The sequence below is a fragment of the Dryobates pubescens genome, chromosome 9, assembly GCF_014839835.1.
Source record: "Dryobates pubescens isolate bDryPub1 chromosome 9, bDryPub1.pri, whole genome shotgun sequence".
Lineage (NCBI taxonomy): Eukaryota > Metazoa > Chordata > Aves > Piciformes > Picidae > Dryobates > Dryobates pubescens.
This window is the reverse complement of record NC_071620.1, coordinates 4,409,484-4,436,896: the sequence shown is the minus strand read 5'-3', so window position 1 is coordinate 4,436,896 and position 27,413 is coordinate 4,409,484. Positions and strand designations below refer to the sequence as shown.

The 27,413-nt window shown below is 43.1% G+C and overlaps 1 protein-coding gene across 1 annotated transcript in view; it reads left to right on the top strand.

Moving 5' to 3' along the window:
* The window catches only part of MOCOS (molybdenum cofactor sulfurase), a 237,015-nt gene that overhangs the window by 126,677 nt on the left and 82,925 nt on the right, over positions 1-27,413 (top strand). The window contains exon 5 of the mRNA XM_054164233.1: positions 6,084-6,160. Coding sequence (XP_054020208.1) covers positions 6,084-6,160 — 77 coding nt within the window. The remainder of the gene's footprint in view (positions 1-6,083; positions 6,161-27,413) is intronic.

Sequence of the window (27,413 nt, the reverse complement as noted above, 5' to 3'; positions counted from 1 at the left end):
GAGCTACAGGCTGGGGTCATAGTGGCTGGAGAGCAGCCAGGCAGAAAGGGACCTGGAGGTGCTGGTTGACAGCTGGCTGAACATGAGCCAGCAGTGTGCCCAGGTAGCCAAGAAGTCCAATGGCATCCTGGCCTGTATCAGGAACAGTGTGGCCAGCAGGAGCAGGGAGGTCATTCTGACCCTGTACACTGCACTGCTTAGGCCACACCTCGAGTCCTGTGTCCAGCTCTGGGCCCCTCAGTTTAGGAAAGATGTTGAGTGGCTGGAATGTGTTTGAAAGTAATCATAGAGATTTTTACTGCTAATATTATCCAAGGTCATTGATATGAGTCTGCCTCACTGACACACATGATTAGGCAGCAGCATTTTCACATGTAGATTGTTAATAATAAATTCTTATTCAAGTGGAGCTTTTTTTTTTTTTTTGTCTGACAAATTTTAAATTAATGTTCCTTCAGCAGTTCATTACAGAATTATTCTTTATCCCCAAATGCACCTATTTAAGGAGGAAAAATCATATCTCAGACTTCATGAGGAAATAAACAATTAAATGATTCTGTTTCTCCTGAACGTGAACAAATGATTACAGCTGGTCAGATTAACATCCATGAAAAATTTATCTCCAGAATGTCTTTCATCCTTTATTTCCTCCCAAGAAGAAAACCAAGGAAAGGGCCTTGAATTTTTATTAAGGATTCATTACTCATAATGATCAGCAAACAGTTTATGCAAGCACGCTTTGCAAATTGCTCCCTTTAACTACTGCTCCTGGTTATAGCTGAATATTACCTTCTCATGGGAAGCAGAGGTGTGAATATTTGGATTATTGATATTTAATCATGGGAGAATAATGCATATCAAATGTTAAATACTCATACAGATACAGAAATCATTTGCTCACACTGAATTGCTCCTTAATGGAGTTCCTGTTGGCATTTACAAGTTACAAGTCAAGATGAATGAGTATAAATTGGAAGCTAAGTAGCTGAGAGTTGAACATATTCTGTGAGGCCAGGCTGGTCTCATATTCTGGAAGACTTGTGTTTAATATACCTCAAGGAAATATCCTTTTGCATGGTAGAATTTGGAAGAGATTCTTTTGTTTCATCGCCTCTACACATCCAAGTGCTGGGTTCTACACACTGGCCACAACAACCCCATGCAGTGCTACAGGCTGAGGTCAGAGTGGCTGGAGAGCAGCCAGGCAGAAAGGGACCTGGGGGTACTGGTTGATAGTAGGCTGAACATGAGCCTGCAGTGTGCCCAGGTGGCCAAGAAGACAAATGGCATCCTGGTCTGTATCAGGAACAGTGTGGCCAGCAGGAGGAGGGAAGTCATTGTGCCCCTGTACTCAGCACTGGTTAGGCCACACCTTGAGTCCTGTGTCCAGTTCTGGGCCCCTCAGTTTAGGAAAGATGTTGAGTTGATGGAATGTGTCCAGAGAAGGGCAACAAAGATAGGGAGAGGTTTGGAGCACAGCCCTATGAGGAGAGGCTGAGGGAACTGGGGTTTCTTAGCCTGGAGAAGAGAAGGCTCAGAGGAGATCTTATGGCTGTCTACAACTACCTGAAGGGTACCTGTAGCCAGCTGGGGGCTGGTCTCTTCTCCCAGGCAACCAGCACTAGAACAAGAGGACACAGTCTCAAGCTGCACATGGGGAGGTTTAGGTTGGATGTTAGTTCTTCATAGAAAGAGTGATTGGCCATTGGCATGTGCTGCCCAGGGAGGTGGTGGAGTCACCACCACTGGAGGTGTTTAGGAAGAGACTGGATGGGGTGCTTGGTGCCATGGTTTAGTTGATTAGATGGTGTTGGGTGATAGGTTGGACCGGATGATCTCCAAGGTCTCTTGTCACCTGGTTAATTCTATTCAATATGCTAAAGAACAGAACAGGACCCTAAAGGTCTCATAGATTGGTAATAATGTATTTTAAGTTAAAGAAAAGAAAAACAAATATAGCTCCTGTTGTAAATGTTGGGTTTTGATGTTGGAAAGCAGCGAGACCAGTTAAGATCCATTCCCCTGTTATTATCAGAGATGGCAATTACTAACCTAAGAACACAAATGTGACTGAAAACAGCCTGTTCCTACAGCCATTAACTTGACACTGAATACCCTTTGTGCTATTGTAATTCCAGCAAATGTCAATGCAGAATAAACAAGTAAATGGATAAAATGTAAAACCTGAAATTTTCCAAGGCAGTGGTTTCGTGCGGAGCTGCTGTGGAATATCTCTTAAGAGGTGCAAAATAGGATCTGAATGAACTACTTTTAAATGCATACCAAGAACCTCTCTGTATTGTGGCACTTTTTAATTAGATGAAAATAAATGAATTGAAAAGATGAAAGGAACTCATGTAACATCTCACTTCAAAGGGCAGCTCTACTCCTGATGAGTATTTTTTTTTTAAGGATAAAAGAAAAAAGAAAAGAAAGCAGCTTATTCAAGAAATATGCTTTTGCTGTGGATTTAGTTTCACTTTTACCTGCTTTAGAAACTCCAGAGTGACTTCTGAGGTGGTGGTAGGTGGTAGAAGCCTCATCCCTGGAGGTTTTTAAGGCCAGGCTGCATATGGCTCTGAGCAACCTGCTGTAGTGTGAGGTGTCCCTGCCCATGGCAGGGGGCTTGGAACTGGCTGATCTTTGAGGTCCCTTCCAACCCTAACAATTCTATGATTCTATGATTCTGCTTATTTGACCTAAATGGACATTGCCCTGGTGTAAAGGAGAGTGGAAGCTAGCTGACAGTGGTATTCCCCCCCTGTGCTCCTTCATTGCACTTCACATTGACTCACAAATGCTCTCAAATGAGTGGGATTATTTTTGACCTTGTGATCGGATTTGTATCAAAGCTTCAAAGCTCCTGAGCTGTATTCTAGGCAGGAATTTTTTATGTGCAGTGGTTCTGGATGCACTTTAACTGGGCAAATGAATTGAAAAAAAAATCAACTGAATCACTTACCTGTCTGCTAAGCAAGTCAGCCTTCCCAGAATTGAGGAACTACCTGAAAGCTGTGTCTTGTATACTTTTCATATACAGAATAACTTACATTATGCAAGACATTTCACCACTAGGGCATTGGCTGATTGGTCTTTAGGGCCTTTTTGGACTCCTAAGTCAATACTGCCCAACTCCAGGATAATATTTTTGCCTTCCACCAGATATACTCATAAATATTCTCTTTAAATATGAGTTGTTTGATTAGCCCTTAAGCACTTTATATCTAATCACAACATGACTCCTGCATTGTATTGCCATGTAAAGTTGACCTGGCCAAGGAGAGGATGAATTCACTATTACAGGTTCCTTTCTTGATTCAGTTGTCCTGAAATGTGGGACAGTGGCTTTAGAAAATGACATATGCATGCAGAAGCCTGACAGATAAGTGTCACAACAACCAGTTGAACAAGGATTCAATGAAGGACTAGCCTATCTCCATCCTTAGGAAGATCCTAAAGTGGGAGTTCTCTAAGCAATAGTTTTTTCTTGTGACTCAGGGGAAAAAGAATAGCAGCTCATCAGCTTCACAACTCAGTAGATGTAGGCTGCTGTGGCTTTGCTATAGAATCATAGAATTGTTAGGGTTGGAAGGGACCTCAAGGATCATCCAGTTCCAACCCCCCTGCCATGGGCAGGGACACCTCACACTACAGCAGGTTGCTCAGAAGCACATCCAGCCTGGCCTTAAAACCCTCCAGGGATGTGGCTTCCACCACCTCCCTGGGCAACCTGTTCCAGTGTCTCACCACCCTCATGGGGAAGAACTTCTTCCTAAATCCAATCTGAATCTACCCATTTCTAGTTTTGCTTCATTCCCCCTAGTCCTATCATTACCTGAAACCCCATTCAGATACTGGAAGGCCACAATAAGGTCTCCTCAGAGCCTTCTCTTCTCCAGACTGAGCAGCCCAAACTCCCTCATAAGCTGCCATGAGCCATTTAACCAGTTTGTCAGATAGTAGGTTGATGTGAAATTCAATCAGCTTTTCACAATCAGGTAAGCAATTGAGCTCATCCCAGATGTGATTAAGTGGGATCATTTCTAATAACAACTCTAAGAGAGAGTCAAGATTGTTCCATGACTTGGTATCCTGCCGTATTAGCCTTGGTAAATATCCATTATACATCATCAACTGCAAAACCTTTATTACTTCAGGACCTAGCTTTCAGACCTGCAGTCAAATTAAGTTAATCCTAAACTGATTATTGTAACACTGGAATTGCCACTGAGTGTGGAAACAATTTATTTGAAGCATCAGTTGCATCAAAGAGAAATGTAGTCACTGGAGTCAGTGTTTTGTAATGCACAGAGCATACTTGATTTCAGTCTTCAGTACAGTGAAATATTCTGGAAGACAGCTCTTTGTGTCCCAAGAGGAGATAGCTACCCTTCACAGCATCTTGGTTTGTCATGATAAGTAAAATTGCTGTAGTACTTAAGGCTTAATTTGTTAAATATGAAAATGCACAGATTTTCTAAATATCAGAGTTTACAGGTGATTCCTGTAAATTCCTGCATGAAACTGCACATCGGGTGTTCAGAAAGCACATGAGGGGTTGGAGTGGCTGGAGAGCAGCTAGGCAGAAAGGGACCTGCGGGTACTGGTTGATAGCTGGCTGAACATGAGCCAGCAGTGTGCCCAGGTGGACAAGAAAGCCAGTGGCATCCTGGCCTGCATCAGGAATAGTGTGGCCAGCAGGAGTGGGGAAGTCATTCTGCCTCTGTAGTCAGCACTGGTTAGGCCACACCTTGAGTCCTGCGTCCAGTTCTGGGCTCCTCAATTTAAGAAGGACATTGAGACTCTTGAATGTGTCCAGAGAAGGGCAACAAAGCTGGGGAGAGGTCCCAAACACAAGTCCTATGAGGAGAGACTCAGGGAGCTGGGGTTGTTTAGCCTGGAGAAGAGGAGGCTCAGAGGAGACCTTCTTGCTGTCTACAACTCCCTGAAGGGAGGTTGTAGCCAGGTGGGGGTTGGTCTCTTCTCCCAGCCAACGAGCTCCGGAAGAAGAGGACACAGTCTCAAGCTGTGCCAGGGGAAGTTTAGGCTCAAGGTGAGGAGAAAGTTCTTCCCAGAAAGAGAGATTGGCCATTGGAATGTGCTGCCCAGGGAGGTGGTGGAGTCACCATCACTGGAGGTGTTCAAAAAAGTATTGGATGTGGCACTGGAAGCCACAGCTGAGTTAGTCATGAGGTGTTAGGTAATAGGTTGGACTTGATGATCTCTGAGGTCTTTTCCAACCTTATTGATTGATTCTATGATTCTATGAAAGTCAAGTGCCCTGGAAGTAGTGTAAATATATATGTTATAGGAATAAGGAAATGTTAGTGCATTCTTTGCCAAAAATAAGAAGCTTGTAATGTACAAAACCAGAGGTGCATATGGACATACAAAATATGAGGGTAACGTTGCAAAATAGTCCATATCTAAATTGTAGAGAGATGTGCCCATATCTTTGACCAAATACTTAATATTCACTTGTGACCGTTGGAGGCTGTGCCTTTAAGGAAGGGGCACTCTGGCTAAATGCTTATAAATATTCTGTATTCTAAACGAATTTCATTGGCGGATTAAGGGGGAGGTGAGATTGTTAGACCCAGAGCGGCTGGAACTTTCGCGCAGTTTCCTCCCTTCGCTCTCTTTCAGCTGGACTGCTTCTGGGCTTCTGGCCAACTAACAGATAAGAGATACTAAACTCCCTGTGTCTAGGCCTCTGTCTGCCTTGCTAACTACCCTTTTCTCTTTTCTAACCCTCTTTGGGGAAGAAGGGAGGTAGGGGGCTGAAGGGGGCACAGGGGGAAGCCCCCTCTGTTGGGGGTCTGGTTTCTGATTGTGTTTCTTTTCTGTATATATTGTAAAATACCTGTATATATTGTGTTATATATAATCTGCTTCCTATATATGCTTGTAAATAGAGTCTGCTTTCTCCGACTGAGTTTAGCCGTGGTTTCTTACTCTGTGGGGGAGGGAGAGCTAGGCCCTCTCTCAACCTACCACATCACTGAATATTAAATAGTAACTGTCAAAAATTGATTTAAGGCCTGCACTATTTGTTCACTGTGCTCATTTATTCCATTCTTTAGGTTTGAAGACGGCACAGTCTCCTTTCTTGATATTATTGCTCTGAAACATGGATTTGATATTCTGGAAAAACTCACAGGTCAGTTAACATAAGTGTAAGACTGAAAAGTAAAGTTACAGATTTATACTCAGGGCACAAGACTGGTCATATTTCCTATGGCTGTAGATTTGCTATCTGTATTCATCAGTGAGAAGACCAGACTTCAGTGTGACTGGTTTATTCCAGTCTTGTGTATGGGATTATCCCAGCCTGATTTAGAAAAAGTCTCCAGACTGCTCTCCACAAATACCCACACAAGACCTGGGCTCATTGATCACATCTGCCTTACGCTCACAAGATGCAATAGGAAAGTAACAGTAGAAAGTAGCCGAGCGGTTTCCACTGCTCGAGTATCTTTGAAGCCTCTTAGCATGGAGCTGATGCTCAATCCCAAATAAAACTTGGAGCTGATCTTCAAGTCAGAAGCTCTGTGATACTCATGTACCTTGTTGACTCCAGGGTAGCCTGTTTGGCAATTTTAGGCTGTGCCTAGAAAATTTTCCACAGATCTTGAATGGAGCATGGTAGAATGTAAATAAATCACTATTTGATGTAAAAATGAAAATAATGAGAAGTTCTAAACAAACCCATTGGATAGACTACTAACAAAGTTAGTTTAGGCTAACTTTCTCAATCCCATTGGACAGACTACTAACAAAGCTGGTTTAGGCTAACTTTCTCAATCCCATTAGATAGACTACTGACAAAGCTGGTTTAGGCTAACTTTCTTTCTCAATCCCATTGGGTAGACTACTAACAAAGTTGGTTTAGGCTAACTTTCTCAATCCCATTGGATAGACTACTGACAAAGCTGGTTTAGGCTAATTTTCTTTCTCAATCCCATTGGATAGACTACTAACAAAGCTGGTTTAAGCTAACTTTCTTTCTGAATCCAATCGGATACACTACTGACAAAGTCAGTTTAAGCTAACTTTCTTTCTCTCTTTTTGGCTTCCTCACTCTAGCAGATACTAACTTGTGCTTCTGAAGGCTGTTGCTGACCCTGGCTGTGTTCTTTGTTGTGGCTGAGTATCTTAAGAAATAACTCTTTGCTCTTTCTCTTGTCCCTTGTGTACAGGGGGGTGTAGTGAAAATAGAAATCTCTTTCTGAGTCTGGTATCATTTGACTAAATCTTTTCCTGTCTAAACATCCATTTCATGCCAGAGTTACATACTGTGTGTGCTTTTAAACCACTTTCAGAGGACTTTCATCTGTGTGATTTTTAAACTTAACTTGTTATGTATTTCTATTAGTAATTTTCTATGAGTTTCACAAATGAAACTAAGGTACCTAATTTGCAATTATGTTATAAGAGTGATAATGTTTGTCATGAAACATTCATTCTTTTCAGAAGAAGATATATGGTAGAAGAACTTTAGAAGAGAATCAGAACGTTAAAAGAGAATTAGAATTAGAATTAACCAGGTTAGAAAGACCTTTGAGGTAATTGAGTCCAACTTATCATCCAACACCATCTAATCAACTAAACCATGGCACCAAGCACCCCATCCAGTCTCTTCCTAAACACCTCCAGGGATGGAGACTCCACCACCTCCCTGGGCAGCACATTCTAATAGCCAATTACTCTTTCTATGAAGAACTTCTTCCTAACAGCCAGCCTAAACCTCCCCATGCACAGCTTGAATCTGTGTCCTCTTGTTCTGGTGCTGGTTGCCTGGGAGAAGAGACCAGCCCCCAGCTGGCTACAGGTACCCTTCAGGTAGTTGTAGAGAGCAAGAAGGTCTCCCCTGAGCCTTCTCTTCTCCAGGCTAAGCAACCCCAGCTCCCTCAGCCTCTCCTCATAGGGCTTGTGCTCCAAACCCCTCCCCAGCTTTGTTGCCCACCACTCACCAGCTTCTTTAGAAGACTAAGTCTAAGACTAAGACTAAGTCTTCTAAAGATGGTGAATTCAAAGTTCTTTTTAAAATCACCAGATTGGTTGTTAGAGATAAAAGGTTTTGTTCACCTTCATAAAGGCAATTATACCACACAACAGCCAAAGGAAAATATAGTGCAGGATGCTAAAGGCTCATTTTTATTTTGAACTCTGTCTTTGGGACTTTTGAGTTGTGTTTTGCCCTGTTGCAGCCAGTGATGAGATGCTAGGCAGCCCCCATTTACTGGTATTGCACAGGTTCTTGTGTGTTGCATTTGAGCAATTAGGGTTATGTAAATAATCCAGTTTGCAGCCAGAAAGGAATTTTCTTTCTAGTCAGATTGGCAGGGATTAATGGGATTTCATCTCCTGTGTGAAGTCTGTGACTTCATCCTGCTATTGTCTGGGCATGTCATCTAAACTTAGACCATGCATGTGTGTGATGCTTGTGAATTTTACTGCTTTTATCTGTGGTGCTGCTTTCATTCATAATTTCAATGGATTGGGGATTTTTCTATTAAAAATTCCATCTCATTTAAACTATTCTATTACCTGGAAAGGCTGGAAACTCTTCACTTTGACAGGAAATGCTTCCCTTGGTTTAAGAGGGAGAATGGATCATTGATGATTTTTTTACTTTCTCTCTGCCAATCATTTCACACAAAATGAACTTAAACATAAAAAGAAAAAGCTGGGCAATTTGTGTTAATATCCTCACCTCACTGTTCATGCTTAGCACCTTCTCTTGTCATAGAATCATAGAATCAATAAGGTTGGAAAAGACCTCAAAGATCATCAAGTCCAACCTGCCACCCAACACCTCATGACTACTAAACCATGGCTTCAAGTGCCACATCCAATCCCTTTTTTAACAGGGATAATTCCCAGATAATGACACTAGTGGTACATCAAAAGACAAAGAAATCTCTTTTCAATGGACAGTGAATATTGTGGGTTAACGCCCATTCTCAAAAGAAACAAACACAGGGTGGAGGGCTTGTGGGTGCTTTGCCCTCCCTGCAGGTTGTTTTGCCCCCTGGAAAACTGAGTCTGTTCCACTCCCCCCTCCCTGCCCAGCTAGGGTATAAAAGGGAAGGCATTAGAGTCATTAGTTCCTTTTGGCTCCTGCCTCTCCTGGATGAGAGATACTGTGGCTGCCTTCCTGCTCCTCTGCCACGTGGTCAGGCCTGATCCTTCTCCCTGCTGCCTCTGCACCTCTTCAGAGAGAGACTGGTTTTGTATTCTTCTTCTTTGTCCCACTCCCATCCATCCTTGTTCCTTGCGCTTATGAACCTTACCTGTTATTGTTATACATATACATATATATATACATATATATATTGTTTAAAGAAAACTCTTTACCTCTCTACTTCCAAGCCAACTCCAAATTTATTGTTTGGTGGATTTGCTCCTTTCCTTTTTTTTCCTCTCTGTTGGGAGTGAGGAAGGGGAGTGGGGGAGAGATTCTCAGCCTTGCCCCCATCTGAGCTCTTAAATCCCAGTTAAGGCTTGAACCATCACAGTGAGGTTGCTGTTTCTGGTTTTAAATTTCCATCCCAAGATGAACTTTGTTTAGAGGAGAAACTAGGGGGGAAAAAAAAAAGTTATTTATTTTCTGCTAACAACTCTTGCTGGTGGCACATTGCATCTATACAGGTTTTCCCAGCTTTCTTTTGAGACTTGACTTATGCAAATGAAACATCATTTGTACCCTTGAAAGCAGAGCAGAATACCTAAAGCATGATTTGAGAAGCTTTGAAAAACTAAGTTCTCAGAAGCAATCCTATGAAGGCTGCTTTTGTAGAGTTTAATCTGCATCTAGGGTTTCATTCTGGAAATAAAGCCAACATTTATGGTTCAAGTTTTTTAATATGCATTTTCTAATATTGATGCAAACTGCATTCACAAACTGCCTAATCTGTGAAAAGGCCTAGGAAAGGACCAAAAATCACAGAATCACAGAATCACCTGGGCACCATTAGGATAGGATAGGATAGGATAGGATAGGATAGAATAGAATAGAATAGAATAGAATAGAATAGAATAGAATAGAATAGAATAGAATAGAATAGAATAGAATAGAATAGAATAGAATCACCAAGGTTGGAAGAGACCTCGAGGATCATCTATTCCAACCTGTCACCACAGACCTCATGACTAGACCATGGCACCAAGTGCCACGTCCAATCCCCTCTTGAACACCTCCAGGGATGGTGACTTCACCACCTCCCTGGGCAGCACATTCCAATGGCTAATGACTCTCTCAGTGAAGAACTTTCTCCTCACCTTGAACCTGAAGTTCCCCTGGTGCATCTTGAGACTGTGTCCTCTTGTTCTGGTGTTGGTTGCTTGAGAGAAGAGACCAGCTCTCTCCTGGCTACAACCTCCCTTCAGGTAGTTATAGAGAACAATAAGGTCTCCCTTGAGCCTCCTCTTCTCCAGGAGGAATGAGGCCACTAAAGTTACACTCATCCTGTAAAAACAAGTTTGAATTCCCATTGCTGCATTAAGTTTGCCTGAGGACTAAAGACTCATCGAACCAACCACGTTGGAAAAGACCTCAGAGATCATCAAGTCCAACCTATTACCTAACACCTCATGACAACTAAACCATGGCTCCAAGGGCCACGTCCAGTCCTTTTTTGAACACCTCCAGGGATGGTGACTCCACCACCTCCCTGGGCAGCACATTCCAGTGGCAACTTACTCTTTCTGTGAAGAACTTTCTCCTCACCTTGAGCCAGAGGTCATGTCAGAATCATTCATCAGACCTATAGAGATAACACAGGAAGAGGCAGTATTGCACATAAATATCTTGGGTGTTATTGCATAATACAGCCAGTAAGGAAAAAAATGCTTCTAAGGAACTAAAAGAAGGGGGAAATATTTTTGTTATAAGCTGAGCTGATAAAATGCAACACAGCTGACAGAAAATAAACTCTTGGCAAAAGATAATCATTATGTGTTCAGAAAAAAGAGTTAGCAAAACAACTACAGTGAAGGCATTTTATGGCATCCAGTGATTTTACAGGGGAGAGATTTGCAGCAGAGTAGTTTTATGTTTGGGAGACTTCTGGAAAGAATAAGCTGGATCAGCTAATAACTGAGGGATGCCCACATATGCTCTTGGATTGGCTGTGGCTTGCCAAGGCAAGAAATGGCAGGAAGAATCAGTGTTTAGCACTGACAGTGATCTCCTGGGCTCTTGAGATTTGCAGCTACTTTTGCAGGGCTGTGTGCATTGCAGATCCCATACATTAATGACTACAAGGAGAGATGAGGCAATTTTGTTTTGGGAAGCTTTATGTTTTTCCACATGAAAGGATGCTGGATTCACTGATCTAATTTTTCTCATCAAGGAAGTGTTAATGCCATCCTGTCAACAGCAGAAGAATCTCTTGTCATCAGTTAGTGTGGCCTGTGCCTGCCTTTCCTCCTCCATCCTTCAGCATTTGCACAGGGAATATGGCAGCTACTGAACATGTAATTATTCTGTTACATTGTGTTGCTGAAAAAATTGCAGAAAAATCAAAGAGCCAGTGAATTTAAAAGTACTGCTGTTATAGAATCATAGAGTGGTCTGGGTTGGAAGAGACCTCCAAAAGTCATCTAGTCCAACCCCCTCTGCAGTAAGCAGGGGCATCCTCAAGTACATCAGGCTGCCCAGAGCTGTTCTGGATCCCACGGAATGGCAAACTGCACTCCTGCATTGGTCATTCCCAAATACAGGCTTTAAGGAGTATGGTCTCTAGTTGCACATTCCTGTCTGGTGTTTTTTTCACTGGTAATCCTTTTTCCCCCCCATCCCTGACGGTTAACATAGGAACTGTTAACATAAGAATGTGGAAATCCCATTGAGCTGGGGTAGCTATAATTCAGAGTTCTTAATGAGCTGAGAAGAGCAGAGTTTATCCAACTGCTAGTTGTTCAATTTCTTCAAGAGTAGTGATCTAATAAGAATGATAAAATCCTAGGTCTCCTCCCTCCCTGTCACTGAAATCAGGAGAGGTTTACACTAGTATACAACCAGGAAAGTAAAATGGGAGAATATTTAATAAACCACAGTGAATCATCTATTTCTGTACCTACCTTAGTTCAAATGAAACTGTTGTGTTCCTACCCAAAGAGATTGACATTTTTAGTTGTATACATACAGCAAAGGACTAAGCAATCAGTACATGGTTTTTATTACACTATACATGAATCTTACTAATCCCTGATTTAAACTGTGAATCACAGAATCAACCAGGTTGGAAAAGACCTCAGAGATCATCAAGTCCAACCTATTACATAATTCCTATTCAAGACATCCAGTGACTATGTTGTTTCCTAATGTGAAAACCTGCCATAGTCTAAATTTCTTTCAATTCTGTGTACTTTACTGTGTGGGGGATAATATGTGGTTATTTTTCCTGCCTTACATCAGATGGTTGCTATGAAGCTATGTGCTGACCTACTGATGAATCAGAACCTCTACAGAGCAATTACCTGCACTTGTTCACTTTCAGGTTTGCAAGAATAGGTTACATTTAGAATCATAGAATTGCTTAGGGATGGAAGAGACTTCAAGGATCATCTAGATACAACCCCCCTGCCATGGGCAGGGACACCTCACACTACAGCAGGTTGCTCACAGCCACATCCAGCCTGGCCTTGAAAACCTCCAGGCATGAGGCTTCCACCACCTCCCTGGGCAACCTGTTCCAGTGTCTCACCACCCTCATGGGGAAGAACTTCTTCCTAACATCCAATCTGAATCTACCCATTTCTAGTTTTGTTCCATTCCCCCTTGTCCTATCACTACCTGACACCCTAAAAAGTCCCTTCCAGGCTTTCTTGTAGACCCCCTTCAGATACTGGAAGGCCACAAGTAGGTCTCCTCAGAGCCTTCTCTTCTGCAGTCTGAACAGCCCCAACTCCCTCAGTCTGTCCTCACAGGAGAGGTGCTCCAGCCCTCTGTGTATCTGGTGTGGCGAAACAGTCAAAGAGACATCTTACATAAAGAGTGTGTATGTACAACTGACTTCAGAATTCTGTGATAGTTCTCATTTTCAAATGACTGATTAGATCAGCTTAGGAGGGGAGAAAACTCAGCTGGTTTATCTGCATCAAAAGAAGCTGTTGTGTGGACTGTAGTTAATTTATTAGGAAATACACGTGCAACAGAGCATGCATTGCTAATAGCTGTGGGTGAAATTAAAACAATTAAAGAATCAGTCCTACAAAATGAGCAAGTAGGTGAGGCAGTCTTGTGAAACTGCCTGGACTACAGCCAAGAACATACAATGTATTTGGAAGAGAGGTTTGCATTAATGACTGGGACCTACCTTTCTTACTTGCTGCCGATGGAGAATTTGTTCCCAGTTCTGCCTGAGGTAGCACTGAGAAATCTGTCACTTTCAATAGATAAAGTAGGAGAAATTGTTGTAGCCTACATCAAGAAAGAGTTGGTGTAAGACCCCAATCTTCAATAAAGGCCACAGGGATATTAACAGCAATCAAGAGTCATGAAACTCTAATCCCCTGGTTCCTACACGGATCTGACTACATGTGGCCAAAGGGTATTGTGGAAGTGTACTTCCTGTCTGCAATGCCATTCTCCCTAGATCATTTTCTGTCTGCTACACTTAGGATCTGAAGGAATTGTCATTTTCACTAGAAAGTTTCACTATCATTGCTGAGAGATAAAGTCCCATGGGACTGTATTTTTCAAAAGAGAGCAGAAGAGAGGGCTTTTAGACTTGAATGCAAACCTTACAAAGACACTCTGATGCCTAGATTCATTGATTAGGTTAGGGCCGTTATTATTCTTGAAATACTCTTTTAAAACAGGGGGGGAGGGGAAATAAAATCTTGTGCAGTAGAATTCTTGCAACCTGTATAGGAAATGCTTAAGATTCATTGATTAGGTTAGGGTACGTATTCTTGGAATACCCTTTTAAAATGGGGGGAGGAGAGGATAAAATCTTGTGCAGTAGAATTCTTACAGCCTGTAGAATAGAATAGAATAGGCCAGGTAGGAAGAGACCTTCAAGATCATCGTGTCCAACCCATCAACCAATCCAACCCACCTAATCAACTAAACCATGGCACCAAGCACCCCATCAAGTCTCCTCCTGAACACCTCCAGTGATGGTGACTCCACCACCTCCTCAGGCAGCCCATTCCAATAGGCAATCACTCTCTCTGTGTAGAACTTCTTCCTAACATCCAGCCTAAACCACCCCTGGCGCAGCCTGAGACTGTGTTCTCTTGTTCTGGTGCTGGCTGCCTGGGAGAAGAGACCAACCTCTGCCTCACTACAACCTCCCTTCAGGGAGTTGTAGAGAGCAGTAAGGTCACCCCTGTGTCTCCTCTTCTCCAGGCTAAGCAATCCCAGCTCCCTCAGTCTCTCCTCATAGGGCTTGTGTTCCAAACCCCTCACCAACTTCGTTGCCCTTCTCTGGACACACTCCAGCAAGTCAACATCCTTCCTAGACTGAGGGTCCCAGAACTGGACGAAGAAGTGCTTAAGATTCATTGATTAGGTTAGTGTCCTTATTATTCTTGGAATACCCTTTTAAACTATGTGGGGGGGGGGGAGGACAAAATCTTATGCAGTAGAATTCTTACAACCTATATAGGAAATGCTTAAGATTGATTGATTAAGTTAGGGACCTTATTATTCTCAGAATATCCTTTTAAAATGGGGCGGGGGGGTGGGGGTGGGGGGAATTCTCTGCAGTAGAATTCTTGAAGCCTGTATAGGAAATGCTTATTGTTCTTGGAATACCCTTTTAAAATCGGGGGAGGCGGGGAAGGAGGATAAAATCTGGTGCAGTAGAATTCTTAAAACCTGTATAAGAAGTGCTTAAGATTGTCTCTGCACAATTCCAGCTAAAAAAAACCCAACAAACTGAAAATGAACTGAAAAATAAAATTACACACAAAAAAATAACACCATTCCACTTCAAACAATGTAATAGATTGCTAATTAATTTTGGCCACATGCAACGTGGAAATGCAATGTTACTTTTAGGCTACTAATTTCCTCGACTGATAGGTGAACAGTGTTCTTAACATGCACCTGGAAAATGAGCCTTGGCAGGGCAGTGAAATGAATGCACTTGTATAAAAAATACTAGAGCACGCTGTGATTGGAAAAGAGATCAGTATTTTGGCATTTGAGGAAGAGAGCCTGGATGGCTTTAAGGGTGTTCACATCAGCCATCCCTCAGCAGAGCTCAGGGCCCCTCTTTTAGTGTGTGCTGGCTACCATGGCAAGGATCACCTTATTTAATTTATTGCATTTTAAATTTTCTAGCTGACTGGATCCAGCTGCTCATGCAACACAGAGGTTGTTCTGCTAAATCCAAAGGGGCTAAATTAAAGCAAAAGGAAATTTGCATACTGCCTAAAACTCAACTTGTTCAGCAGATCCAGATTATATGGTGCTAATCACAAACATTAGGGTAAATCCTCTTGAAGTCACCCTAGGGTTAAGTCAAATACTTTACACTCTTTGACACATACCCATGAAATAAACGCTCAGGTTTGTTTGACATCCTCTCCTAATTATGTGTATTTTAAGCAGATGCTTTTCCAGCTGATGCATGCCTTTTGACATATTCTTTTCCCCCATTATTAATCATAAAGTCACCCTTTGCTTAGAAACTCTGTTTTTACACATAAGACCACTGCCAAATAACATATAGATGTAAAGAAAATGTAAGACTATATGAGTGTTATCCATCAGGGGCATAATATTCGGCCATGAACTACCCACATCTAAGTGCCGGATTCTACACATTGGCCACAAGAGCCCCATGAAACGCTACAGGCTGGGGTCAGAGTGGCTGGAGAGTGACCAGGCAGAAAGGGACCTGCGGGTACTGGTTGACAGTAGGCTGAACATGAGCCAGCAGTGTGCCCAGGTGGCCAAGAAGGCCAATGGCATCCTGGCCTGTATCAGGAACAGTGTGGCCAGCAGGAGCAGGGAAGTCATTGTGCCCTGTGCATAGCACTGCTTAGGCCACACCTTGAGTCCTGTGTCCAGTTCTGGGCCCCTCAGTTTAGGAAAGATGTTGAGTTGCTGGAACATGTCTAGCGAAGGGCAACAAAGCTGGGGAGGGGTCAGGAGCACAGCCCTATGAGGAGAGGCTGAGGGAGCTGGGGTTGCTTAGCCTTGAGAAGAGGAGGCTCAGGGGAGACCTTATTGCTGTCTACAACTCCCTGAAGGGAGGTTGTAGCCAGGTGGAGCTTGGTCTCTTCTCCCAGGCAACCAGCACCAGAACAAGGGGACACAGTCTCAAGCTGTGCCAGGGGAAGTTTAGGCTGGATGTTAGAAAGAAGTTCTTCACAGAAATAGAGATTGGCCATTGGAACGGACTGCCCAGGGAGGTGGTGGAGTCACCATCACTGGAGGTGTTTAGGAAGAGACTGGATGGGGTGCTTGGTGCCATGGTTTAGTTGATTAGATGGTGTTGGATGATAGGTTGGACTCGATGATCTCAAAGGTCTCTTCCAACCTGGTTAATTCTATTCTATTCTATTCTAGCCTAAAACAAATAATAATAATAAAAAATTATTCTTCCATATACTGATTTTTTTTTATTTTGAGGAGAAATGCTAAGAAAGTGCTCTGTAGAGTGTAAGAATGGGCTGTTTGTTTTCACAGAAGCTGCAATTTAAATTATAAAGTGTTTTTTTCCAAAGACACAACAGGCATGACTTTTAAACTTTCCTGAATTCTTCCTACTTTAGGATATAATATCAGGATACAAAAATAGTATTTGTGTCACTTGGAAGTCACTAAGTTTTAAGCAAACCCCATTTTTATTGTGACTATGTAAAAACAGTTTTCAGCTATTGCTAGTGACCTAGTTTGTGAACCTTTGTAGGTGAAATTGCATGATAATTATGGTTAGTCTCCACTGATTTTGATTCAGTCAATATAGAAGAGAAAGAAAGAAATTACAGGCTATAACCAGAAGAGCTGTTCCACCTGCAGTGACTGGTTCCTGTCTGAGGCTTGGTCAATAGACATCTGCATTAGCTGTCACTTTTGCCAAGTTTTTAATGGCTCTCAATGGAGCTGCTCTACAGAATACTAATTTAACCAGGTTGGAGAAGACCTTCGAGATCATCAAGTCCAACCTATCACCCAGCAACACCTAATCAATGAAACCATAGCACCAAGCACCCCATCAAGTCTCTTCCTAAACACCTCCAGTGATGGTCACTCCACCACCTCCCTGGGCAGCACATTCCAAAGGAGAATCTCTCTTTCTGTGAAGATGGCAATAAGGTCTGCCCTGAGCCTCCTGTTCTCCAGGCTAAGCAATCCCAGCTCCCTCAGCCTCTCTTCACAGGGCTGTGCTCCAAACCCCTCCCCAGCTTTGTTGCCCTTCTCTGGACACATTCCGGCAACTCAGCATCTTTCCTAAACTGAGGGGCCCAGAACTAGACACAGTACTCAAGGTGTACTCAGGGCAGAATGACTTCCCTGCTCCTGCTGGCCACACTATTCCTGATGCAGGCCAGGATGCCATTGGCCTTCTTGTCCACCTGGGCACACTGCTGGCTCGTATTCAGCCTGCTGTCAACCATTACCCCCAGGTCCCTTTCTGGGGGTAGCTCTCCAGCTACTCGGTCCCCAGCCTGTAGCACTGCATGGGGTTGTTGTGGCCAGTGTGTAGAGCCTGGCACTTAGATGTGTTAAATCTCATGCCCTTGGACTGTAGTACACATGGAGAAAAGAACCTGCATGGACTGGCTTAAAGAACAATATGGAAAATACTCAAGTGCCACCCTAAAAATCAGGTTGTCTTATCATCTAAAATATGCAATGCAGTCCTGATTGCCTCATCACACATGGACGGTCATACAATCGAAGAGTGATGACCAGCAGCACAAAAGAATCATCATGTGAACAGAGACTAAAATAAGTGTGCTATCCTTGGTTATCCATGAAAAATGGAGGCTCATGTGGGTTTAAGGCCCTGCTTAGCAGAGCACGAAATGTGTGTTTTCCCATACATATGTTTGATTTTGCAATGTTTTCTGTGTGTAATGTATTCCTTTGGTGCCTCCTGTTCCTGCTGTTCCACAGGCCTTTGCTATTTTTAGGAGCAAGTCACCAGGGGAATGAAAACAGCGTTCAAGACACAGGCTTTTGCTATTTTTAGGAGCAAGTCACCAGGGGAATGAAAACAGCGTTCAAGAAAGGGGTGGGGTAAACAGTAACAGAAACTGTGAGGACAATCCAATTGTACCACTGCTGCTTGATTCAATAAGATGAAAACCATTAAAAAGACAGGGGAGCTGCAAGCTGCTGTAATACTGAGCTAGCAAATTTAATGCAGGGGGGAATTTGCAACCCACCACAAGTGGTCGTGCTAGTTGGGTTATGGTTGACCTGAATGATCTTAAATATCTTTTCCAACCTTAATGATTCTATAGTTCTATGATTCTGTAAGCATATGTGTAGCATAAAGTGTTGTGAGAAGGGTGTGTGGCTGGCTTCCCGAGCTGTGGCTGCAGAGAGCTGGGTAGCAGCATCTGTTGCCAGCTAATCAGAGAATGAAAGTGGCAGAAAGCTACAGCACAGAATGTTACAGAATAGGAAAAGGGAAGGCAATGTGCTAAAAGGCTCACAATGCAAACATGGTGGCAAGGCAGCTTTACATGGGAGCTATTTGCATAGATCTCATGATGAGATTTGATATTGGGTGAGTTGGATTTGCCAGCTCTGTGCTGAGCTCGGGGACAAAATCATTAGTTGTATTATGTTCCATCTCCACTAATTTATTTCTGTAAATCAATAATAATTTCAAAAAATAATCAACTCTTCCCACATATCTCTTATCCAGACATCGGTAGAAGGCGATGTTGTGTAGGGTGCTTTTTCTGCCATGTGCACTGAGCAAGAGGTATTGGGTCACAGCTAGGAAAGGTGTCCAAGGTGTTGTGTAGTTCACGAATGATAGCATCACAGAATTGTTAGGGTTGGAAGGGATCTCAAGAATCATCCAGTTCCACCCCCCCCTGCCATGGGAAGGGACACCTCACACTACAGCAGGTTGCTCACAGCGACATCCAGCCTGGCCTTAAAAAGCTCCAGGGATGAGGCTTCTATCACCTCCTTGGGCAACCTGTGCCAGTGTCTCACCACCCTCATGGGGAAGAACTTCTTCCTAACATCCATTCCCCCTAGTCCTATCATTGCCTGACACCCTAAAAAGTCCCTCCCCAGCTTCCTTGTAGGGCCTCTTCAGATACTGGAATGCCACAAGAAGGTCTCCTTGGAGCCTTCTCTTCTCCAGACTGAATGGCCCCAACTCTCTCAGTCTGTCCTCACAGGAGAGGTGCTCCAGCCCTCTGATCACCCTCATGGCCCTTCTCTGGACATGTTCCAGCACTTCTTGTAATAGGGCTCCAGAACTGGATGCAGTACTCCAGGTGGGGTATCACCAGGGCAAAGGGGAAGAATCACCTCCCTTGACCTGCTGGCTATGCTTATCTTGATGCAGTCCAGGATGTGATTGGCTTTCTGGGCTGCAAGTGCACACTGGTGGCTCATGTTGAGCTTCTCATCCACCAGCACCCCCAAGTCCTTTTCTTCAGGGCTTCTTCTCAAGCCAGTCCCTGCCCAGCCTATATCAGTGCTTGGGATTGCCCCGAGCCAGATGCAGGACCTTGAATTTGGTCTTGTTGAACCTCATGAGGTTGTCATGGGCCCACCTCTCCTGCCTGTCCTGATCCTGTGAATCTCCTCTTCACACTCTACTCACAAGCACAAAACTGGCTCACTGGAGTACCTGTGCTTAGAGTGCAAGGCCAGGTGTTCCACCATGACTTTGTGCTCATATTTTCTCAAGAACAGAAAACAAATGTTTCCTGCCAGTTAGCTGGGTGGAAATGCAATCAACAGGAGCTTTGGGATGGTATAACAAAGCAAAGGAGATTATCAAATGCTACCAAATGGTCAGGGAGCAGAAAATACAGTAGATAAGCAGATTAGAAAGCTCGTATTAAAAATGGAAATAGTACAGACAGCAATTTTTGTTCAGTTTTAGTTTTTGTTGGTTTTCTTCAGCAATTTCTAGAGGAAAAAAAACTTATTGTGATTTGATGATCATAAAATCCAAAAGCAGTGGGAGACAAAATTAACAGATTGCTGTGATTTGTGAGGTGAAACAAGAGCTGAATTTGATTCATGGATTTTAGTAGCCAAAAGATATGTGTATGTTGCACTTTCTTCTGCTCATGTTGTTTAATAAGAGCAATGCAGAATGAGATAAACTACAGTAAATTTTCTGCTAGGGCAGGAACTGCTAGAGGAAGCCTCTTGGAGAGAAGAGCATAACAACACAGAAACAAAGGGCAAACAGTGCCAAGGGCACAGAGCTCCAGCAGACAACTCAGACATGTGGTGTTCAGTATAAAGCATTGCAGGTAGAGCAGCTGCTGGGAAGAATGACAGATACCAGGACAGAACTGAATACATTAAATCTGCTATTATTTCACTGTGGTCTTATTTATAACATAAAGTCAGATCACCAACTGACGTAAAGTGGTTTATGGCCTAACAATATTAATACAATTAGGACAGCTGGGCACCATTAGGAATGTGGCCACTAAAGTTACACTCATCCTGTGTATTGAATTCCCATTGGTGCATTAGGAGGACTATAGAATCATAGAACAATAGAATCATAGAATCATAGAATCATAGAATCACAGAATCATAGAATCAACCAGGTTGGAAAAGACCTAAGAGATCATCAGGTCCAATGTATTACCTAATACCTCATGACAACAAAACCATGGCTCCAAGTGCCATACCCAATCCCCTCTTGACCACCTCCAGGGATGGTGACTCCACCACCTCCCTGGGCAGCACATTCCAATGGCTAACAACTCTCTCTGTGAAGAATTTTTTCCTGACCTTGAACCTTAACTTCCCCTGGGGCAGCTTGAGACTGTGTCCTCTTGTTCTGGTGCTGGCTGCCTGGGAGAAGAGACCAACCCCCACCTGGCTACAACCTTCCTTCAGGGAATTGTAGAGAGCAATAAGGTCTCCCTGAGCCTCCTCTTCTCCAGGCTAAACAACCCCGGTATCATCCAAATGGCGAGCAGTGACTAAGCAATGTCATCCCTTAATGAATAATCAAACATAGATAAATAATTGCATTTCCTCTGGCTTTTTAATTTTCTAATGCTTTTTCAAGGTCTGTGCTTTTGGAAGGTGGAGGCAGACATTTGCTCTTGGGGGGGGGGGGGGGAAGGCACATTGCCATTTAATTTCTTAGCAGAGGTTTGTAATGCGATTACCGAAATGTGCATAACAACCAAGTAACGTAGAGGCTTATTCCCCATGGGTAGTACAAATACATTTCAGCCCAACATTTCCGGCAGAAATCTCAAATTTGTCATGCAAAGTACTTCCCTGCATTCAAACATAATGTATTTATGTGAGTCAGAAACATCAAACATCAGGATAAATAGCCAGATTAGACGTACAGTCTGCTTATGAAGTGATTGGAATAGAAGTGCAATTAATGAAACTGGCAGAACAGATGTGAGGCAGAGTTAATGCCTTGAGATTTAAAGAAAGCCTCCATATCTGCTTTGCAACATGGGGTGGAGGAGGCACTTCCCAGACTGCTTCACATGCTCCCCTGTTAACAATCTTTGACTACTTTTTTTTTTGTTCTTTGTGCCTTATATTCATGTTAGAAGGTAATTAGGAGTGATTTTTGCAAACTTCTCCTGGGTTCGTGTTTAAAAGGGATCTGAAATCTGGGAGGCCAAGGAGGAAAACATGTAAAGATGAGCAATATCATACAGGAGTATGGAAGGATGGTAGATGCCTTCCAGTATGTGAAGGGGGCTACAAGAAAGCTGGGGAGGGACTTTTTAGGGTGTCAGGGAATGAAAGGACTAGGGAGAATGGAACATAAATAGAAATTATTCAGATTGGGTGTTAGGAGGATTCAGATTGGATGTTAGGAAGTTCTTCACCATGAGGGTGGTGAGACACTGAAACAAGTTGCCCAGGGAGGTGGTAGAAGGCCCATCCCCAGAGATTTTTAAGGCCACACTGGATATGGCTCTGAACAACCTTTTGTAGTGTGAGGTGTCCCTGCCTATGGCAGGGGATTTGGAACTAGATGATCCTTGAGGTCCCTTCCAAACCTAACTATTCTATGATTCTATGTCTGGAAAAAAGTGCTCCTCTAAACTCCTTATACAAATTTTCCCAACTCTACTGACCAGCCAGAAGTATTCTCTAAGTTGCTGCAGGTTTTACATGCCTCAGAGGAGCTGGTTAAGCAGTGGTAGCTTCTGTGTCCTCTTCTCACTTGCTCTTTCTGCATCCTTAGAAGGGCTGGCTCTAGAGATGTTTGTGAGAGGTTAGCTAGAAATGGTGTAAAACATGGGAACTAGCAGATTTGAATAATTATGTGAGTCCTCTTTATTTCTGGGGTTAAAGGGTGCATTTACAAGGAAATGAATATGAGTAAGCATCGACTGAGGGATGTGAGACATCTGTCTTTGTCTAAGTACATGTATTTCTTTACTGGGAAGATTTTGTGGAGATATGAATCATTAACCTGCTGTCAGCGAGCTTTTCAGTGGATTTTGTCAGTTTCCTGCGCCCATCAGCCAGCAGTGATAGAATGAAACGTTTCCATTTCATAAAGATCAGAGGGGATATGCCCAAGCAGAGACTGCTGAGTGCCACGCCAGACTCAGTCAGCAGTGTCTGATGCCAGTTGCTCCTGGCCTGCATCAGGAATAGTGTGGCCAGCAGGAGCAGGGAAGTCATCGTGCCCCTGCACTCAGCACTGGTTAGGCTACACCTTGAGTATTGTGTCCAGTTCTGGGCCCCTCAGTTTAAGAAGGACATTGAAATGCTTAAACGTGTCCAGAGAAGGGCAACAAAGCTGGTAAGAGACCTTGAGCACAAGCCCTATGAGGAGAGGCTGAGAGAGCTGGGATCGTTTAGCCTGGAGAAGAGGAGGCTCAGAGGAGACCTTATTGCTCTTTACAACTACCTGAAAGGAGGTTGTACCCAGGTGGCGGTTGATGTCTTCTCCCAGGAAAACTGTGACAGAACAAGAGGACACAGTCTCAAGCTGCACCAGGGGAAGTTGAGGACGGAGGTGAGGAGGAGGTTCTTCCCAGAGAGAGAGATTGGCCATTGGAATGTGCTGCCCGGGGAGGTGGTGGATTCACCATCCCTGGAGGTGTTCACGAGGGGATTGGACGTGGCACTTGGTGCCATGGTTTAGTAGTCATGAGGTGTTGGGTGACAGGTTGGACTTGATGATCTTTGAGGTCTTTTCCAACTTTATTGATTCTATGATTCTGTTATTCTGTGAAGTACTGAGATTCATCTCCCCCTTGCCAGGATGCCACTATCTCTGTGGAGAATTTTCTGTACTCGCTGCTGCCTTTTCTTTTTTTCTTTTTCTCTTTTTTTTCTGTTGTTGTTAATTTAAATTTTATGTGTCTCAGTGTGGCTTCACTAGCAGTAGCAGAAATCTTGGCTTTGCCACACTGTACTGTTATGTTGCAAGTAAATTAAAACACACTGCTATAAATACATGTGGCACTTTAATCCAGTACTCATGTCTTAATTGAGTCAGCTCCATGCCAAGGTATTTCAGATGTCATTACTTTTGTTTTTTTCAGTGAGTAAATATATAATTAACCAACCTCAGGCTGGATTTGGTGAGCTGATGCAGAAGAAATGCAGGTCTGTTTGACCTGTGCTCTAGTCCTAAGATTAAGTGAAATTGCGAGGAGAAAAGTGAAAAATGGTATCAAGGCATTGTGTACAATAATTTTGAACAGGATTTATTGCAAGTTCTATATAGCCTTGAACCTAGCATATTTTATGTCCAGTTTTCCATGTGCTTCTTTACAAGAAAGCTTTTACTAGGAAACAGATCTACTACTGTGTCTACCGCAGGGGAGGATTTCTCTCTAAAGAGAGAAACTTTATTACTCTTAGCTTTTTGTTCTCTTGGCTTTAACTGTGTGATAGTTTTAGGCTAGGCCTTTAAAATTTTCCACAGATCTTGAACAGAAAGTTGTGAAATGTAAATAAATCACTACTGGGGGTAAAAGGGAAAATAATTACAAGTTCTAATTAGAAGTTCTAAACAATCCTTTGGACAGATAACAAACATAAGCTAGTAATGAAAACAATCTCTCTCTCTTTTCCCTTCTTCAGCTTTGGCTGATTCTTCTCCTGACTTTACTGACTGTCTACAGGAGGCTCAGGGGAGACCTTATTGCCATATACAACTGCTTGAAGGGTGGTTGTAGCCCAGGGAGGTGGTGGAGTCACCATCCCCGGAGGTGTTCAAAAAAGGATTGGACGTGGCACTAGAAGCCATGGTTTAGTAGTCATAAGGTGTTAGGTATTAGATGATAGATTGGACTTGATGATCTCTGAGGTCTTTTCCAACCTGGTTGATTCTATGATTGTAATTTAACAGTGGTCGTTGACTTGCATGTTCTGTAATAAGCATGGCACCATTTAGTACTGGTTGTGGTGTGGCATCCAACACTCCCTTCAAATGCAGATCTGAGGCACAGCTCAAGGAATAATTACGTTTGCCTGCGACAAGCCAGAGACTGGCAGACGGAAGAAGTAGCATTTGCGAGGGTGGAGACCGCCAGCATCAATAACGATCCTAAGTGCCTCTTCTGCCTGTGATGGGCTGCCAGCTTGTAAGTGCTGAACAATTGAGTGACCTTGGACAAACCTTTCCCAATAATGATACAGCATTTGTTTTTCTATGAAAGTGACTAGAAGGGAAAGATCACAGCGTATCTTGCTTTCATGCAATCCCTCATCCCCGAAACGGAAGCCTCTCCTGCGAGTTTAATAATTCGTTTCATATGCAAAGCCTCTTCCTCTGGTATTAAGAACATTTTCATTTCAAAGCTCAGAAAATTTAAAGAAGACTGAAGGTTGGAGTCAAGGAAGAAAGATAATTCTTATACCTGACAGGAGCTGTCACCTGCTTAAAGATAATAAAAATATCCCCTGAAATTTAAAACTGTATTTTATCTCAGTTTAAGTACCTGAAAACTTTCTTCTTTATTTGTATCTGGTTTTTTAATCCTTTTTTTTTTTTCATGTTGAGACTACTCAGTTAACAGGGTGTGGTGGGCTGAAAATTCCCCAACATTAAAACTACCACACAGGTCAAAGTTCCCTGCTTCATTACAGAAAAAAAACATGTCATATTGGCAGAATACTTAAATATTTGCAGCAAAAACCTGAAGCGGAGATAATCTCTTTTTGCACACTTTTGGGAGGTATCTTTCAAGTGTGGACCATCTGCAAAAGTGTTTGAATAAAACCTTTCTGAGAAGAGCAAAGTCTGGGACCAACAAAGCTGTCTGAAAAAAAAACCAAAACAAAACCAAACAAAACAAGTGAGCTGCAAAATTTAAACTGCCCCACAAATCAGGGGAGTAAACATATATAACAAGCTATTCAAACTATTCAGGCTGAGAATTCCATCAAAACCCTGATGAATGGTACAGCCACAGCTTTAGGATAATTTTTTAGAATAGAATAGAATAGAATAGAATAGAATAGAATAAACCAGGTTGGAAGAGACCTTCAAGATCATCGTGTCCAAGACCACCTAATCAACTAAACCATGCAACCAAGCATCCTGTCAAGCCTCGCCCTGAACACCCCCCGCGACGGCGACCCCACCACCTCCTCAGGCAGCCCATTCCAATGGGCAATCACTCTCTCTGTGTAAAACTTCCTCCCAACCTGCAGCCTAAACCTCCCCTGACGCAGCCTGAGACTGTGTCCTCTTGTTCTGGTACTGGTTGCCTGGGAGAAGAGACCAACCTCTGCCTCACTACAACCCCCCTTCAGGTAGTTGTAGAGAGCAATAAGGTCACCCCTGAGTCTCCTCCTCTCCAGGCTAAGCAACCCCAGCTCCCTCAGTCTCTCCTCATAGGGCTTGTGCTCCAAGCCCCTCACCAACCTTGTTGCCCTTCTCTGGACATGCTCCAGCAAGTCAACATCCTTCCTAAACTGAGGGGCCCAGAACTGGACACAGTACTAATGCATCTCTTCCTCATAAATATTTATTTTCCTTTTTTTCAACATTACTTCTTTATTTGCTAATCAAGGCAAGAAAGCATTTCCTCACATACATTCAGTGAGATACTGGGTGCATCTTCAGACCTTCTCTCTCTTCTTATAACATCATTTGCCCAGGGAGGTGGTGGAGTCACCATCACTGGAGGTGTTTAGGAAGAGACTGGATGGGGTGCTTGGTGCCATGGTTTAGTTGATTAGATGGTGTTGGGTGATAGGTTGGACTTGATGATCTCAAAGGTCCAACCTGGTTAATTCAATTCAATTCAATTCAATGCTATGCTATGCTATGCTATGCTATGCTATGCTATGCTATGCTGTCCTATTCTATCCTATCCTATCCTATTCTATTCTATTCTATGCTATTCTATTCTATGCTATCCTATCCTATTCTATTCTATTCTATCCTGTCCTGTCCTGTCCTAGTCTAGTCTAGTCTAGTCTATTTCTTTTTAACACTTCTTATTTTATTAACTAGGAGAAAACAAACAACAACAATAAAAAACACACACGAAGGGGGAAAAAAAGCCAACAGCAACAAAACCGCCAGCTCCAACCAAAGAGTAGTTTCCAGCCCACAATCCGTCCAAGTCAACAAAGTACAGAATTTGTCACTCTCGCAGTATGAGAGATAATGCCATCTGGAATAGGAAATCAGGCTGCCAACTACCCTTAGAAGTGCAAAGTATCATATTACCTGACACAAATCTAATGGCTTTCAAAAAAGAAGTGGACTGTTTTTCTGGTCCACTTTTTTCAACACTTTCTTCTGGTGAGATGTTTCTGAGGACTGTAGCTGGGCAAGATGAACTTTCGGCCTAGACTCTAGCAGCTGTGAAACTTGGCTGCTGAGAAACTAACTTACTTCCAGAGAAGGGCAACAAAGCTGGGGAGGGGTTTGGAGCACAAGCTCTATGAGGAGAGGCTGAGGGAGCTGGGGTTGCTTAGCCTGGAGAAGAGGAGGCTCAGAGGAGACCTTATTGCTGTCTACAACTACCTGAAGGGAGGTTGTAGCCAGGTAGGGGTGGGTTTCTTCTCCCAAGCAATCAGCACCAGAACAAGAGAACACAGTCTCAAGCTGTGCCAGGGGAGGTTTAGGCTGGATATTAGGAAGAAATTCTTCACAGAAAGTGAGATTGGTCTTTGGAATGGGCTGCCCAGGGAGGTGGTGGAGTCACCATCACTGTGAATGTTAAAGAAGAGACTGGATGAGGCACTTAGTGCCGTGGTTTAGTTTAGTCCTATGATGACAGACTGTGAGAAGAGAAGGCTCTGAGGAGATCTT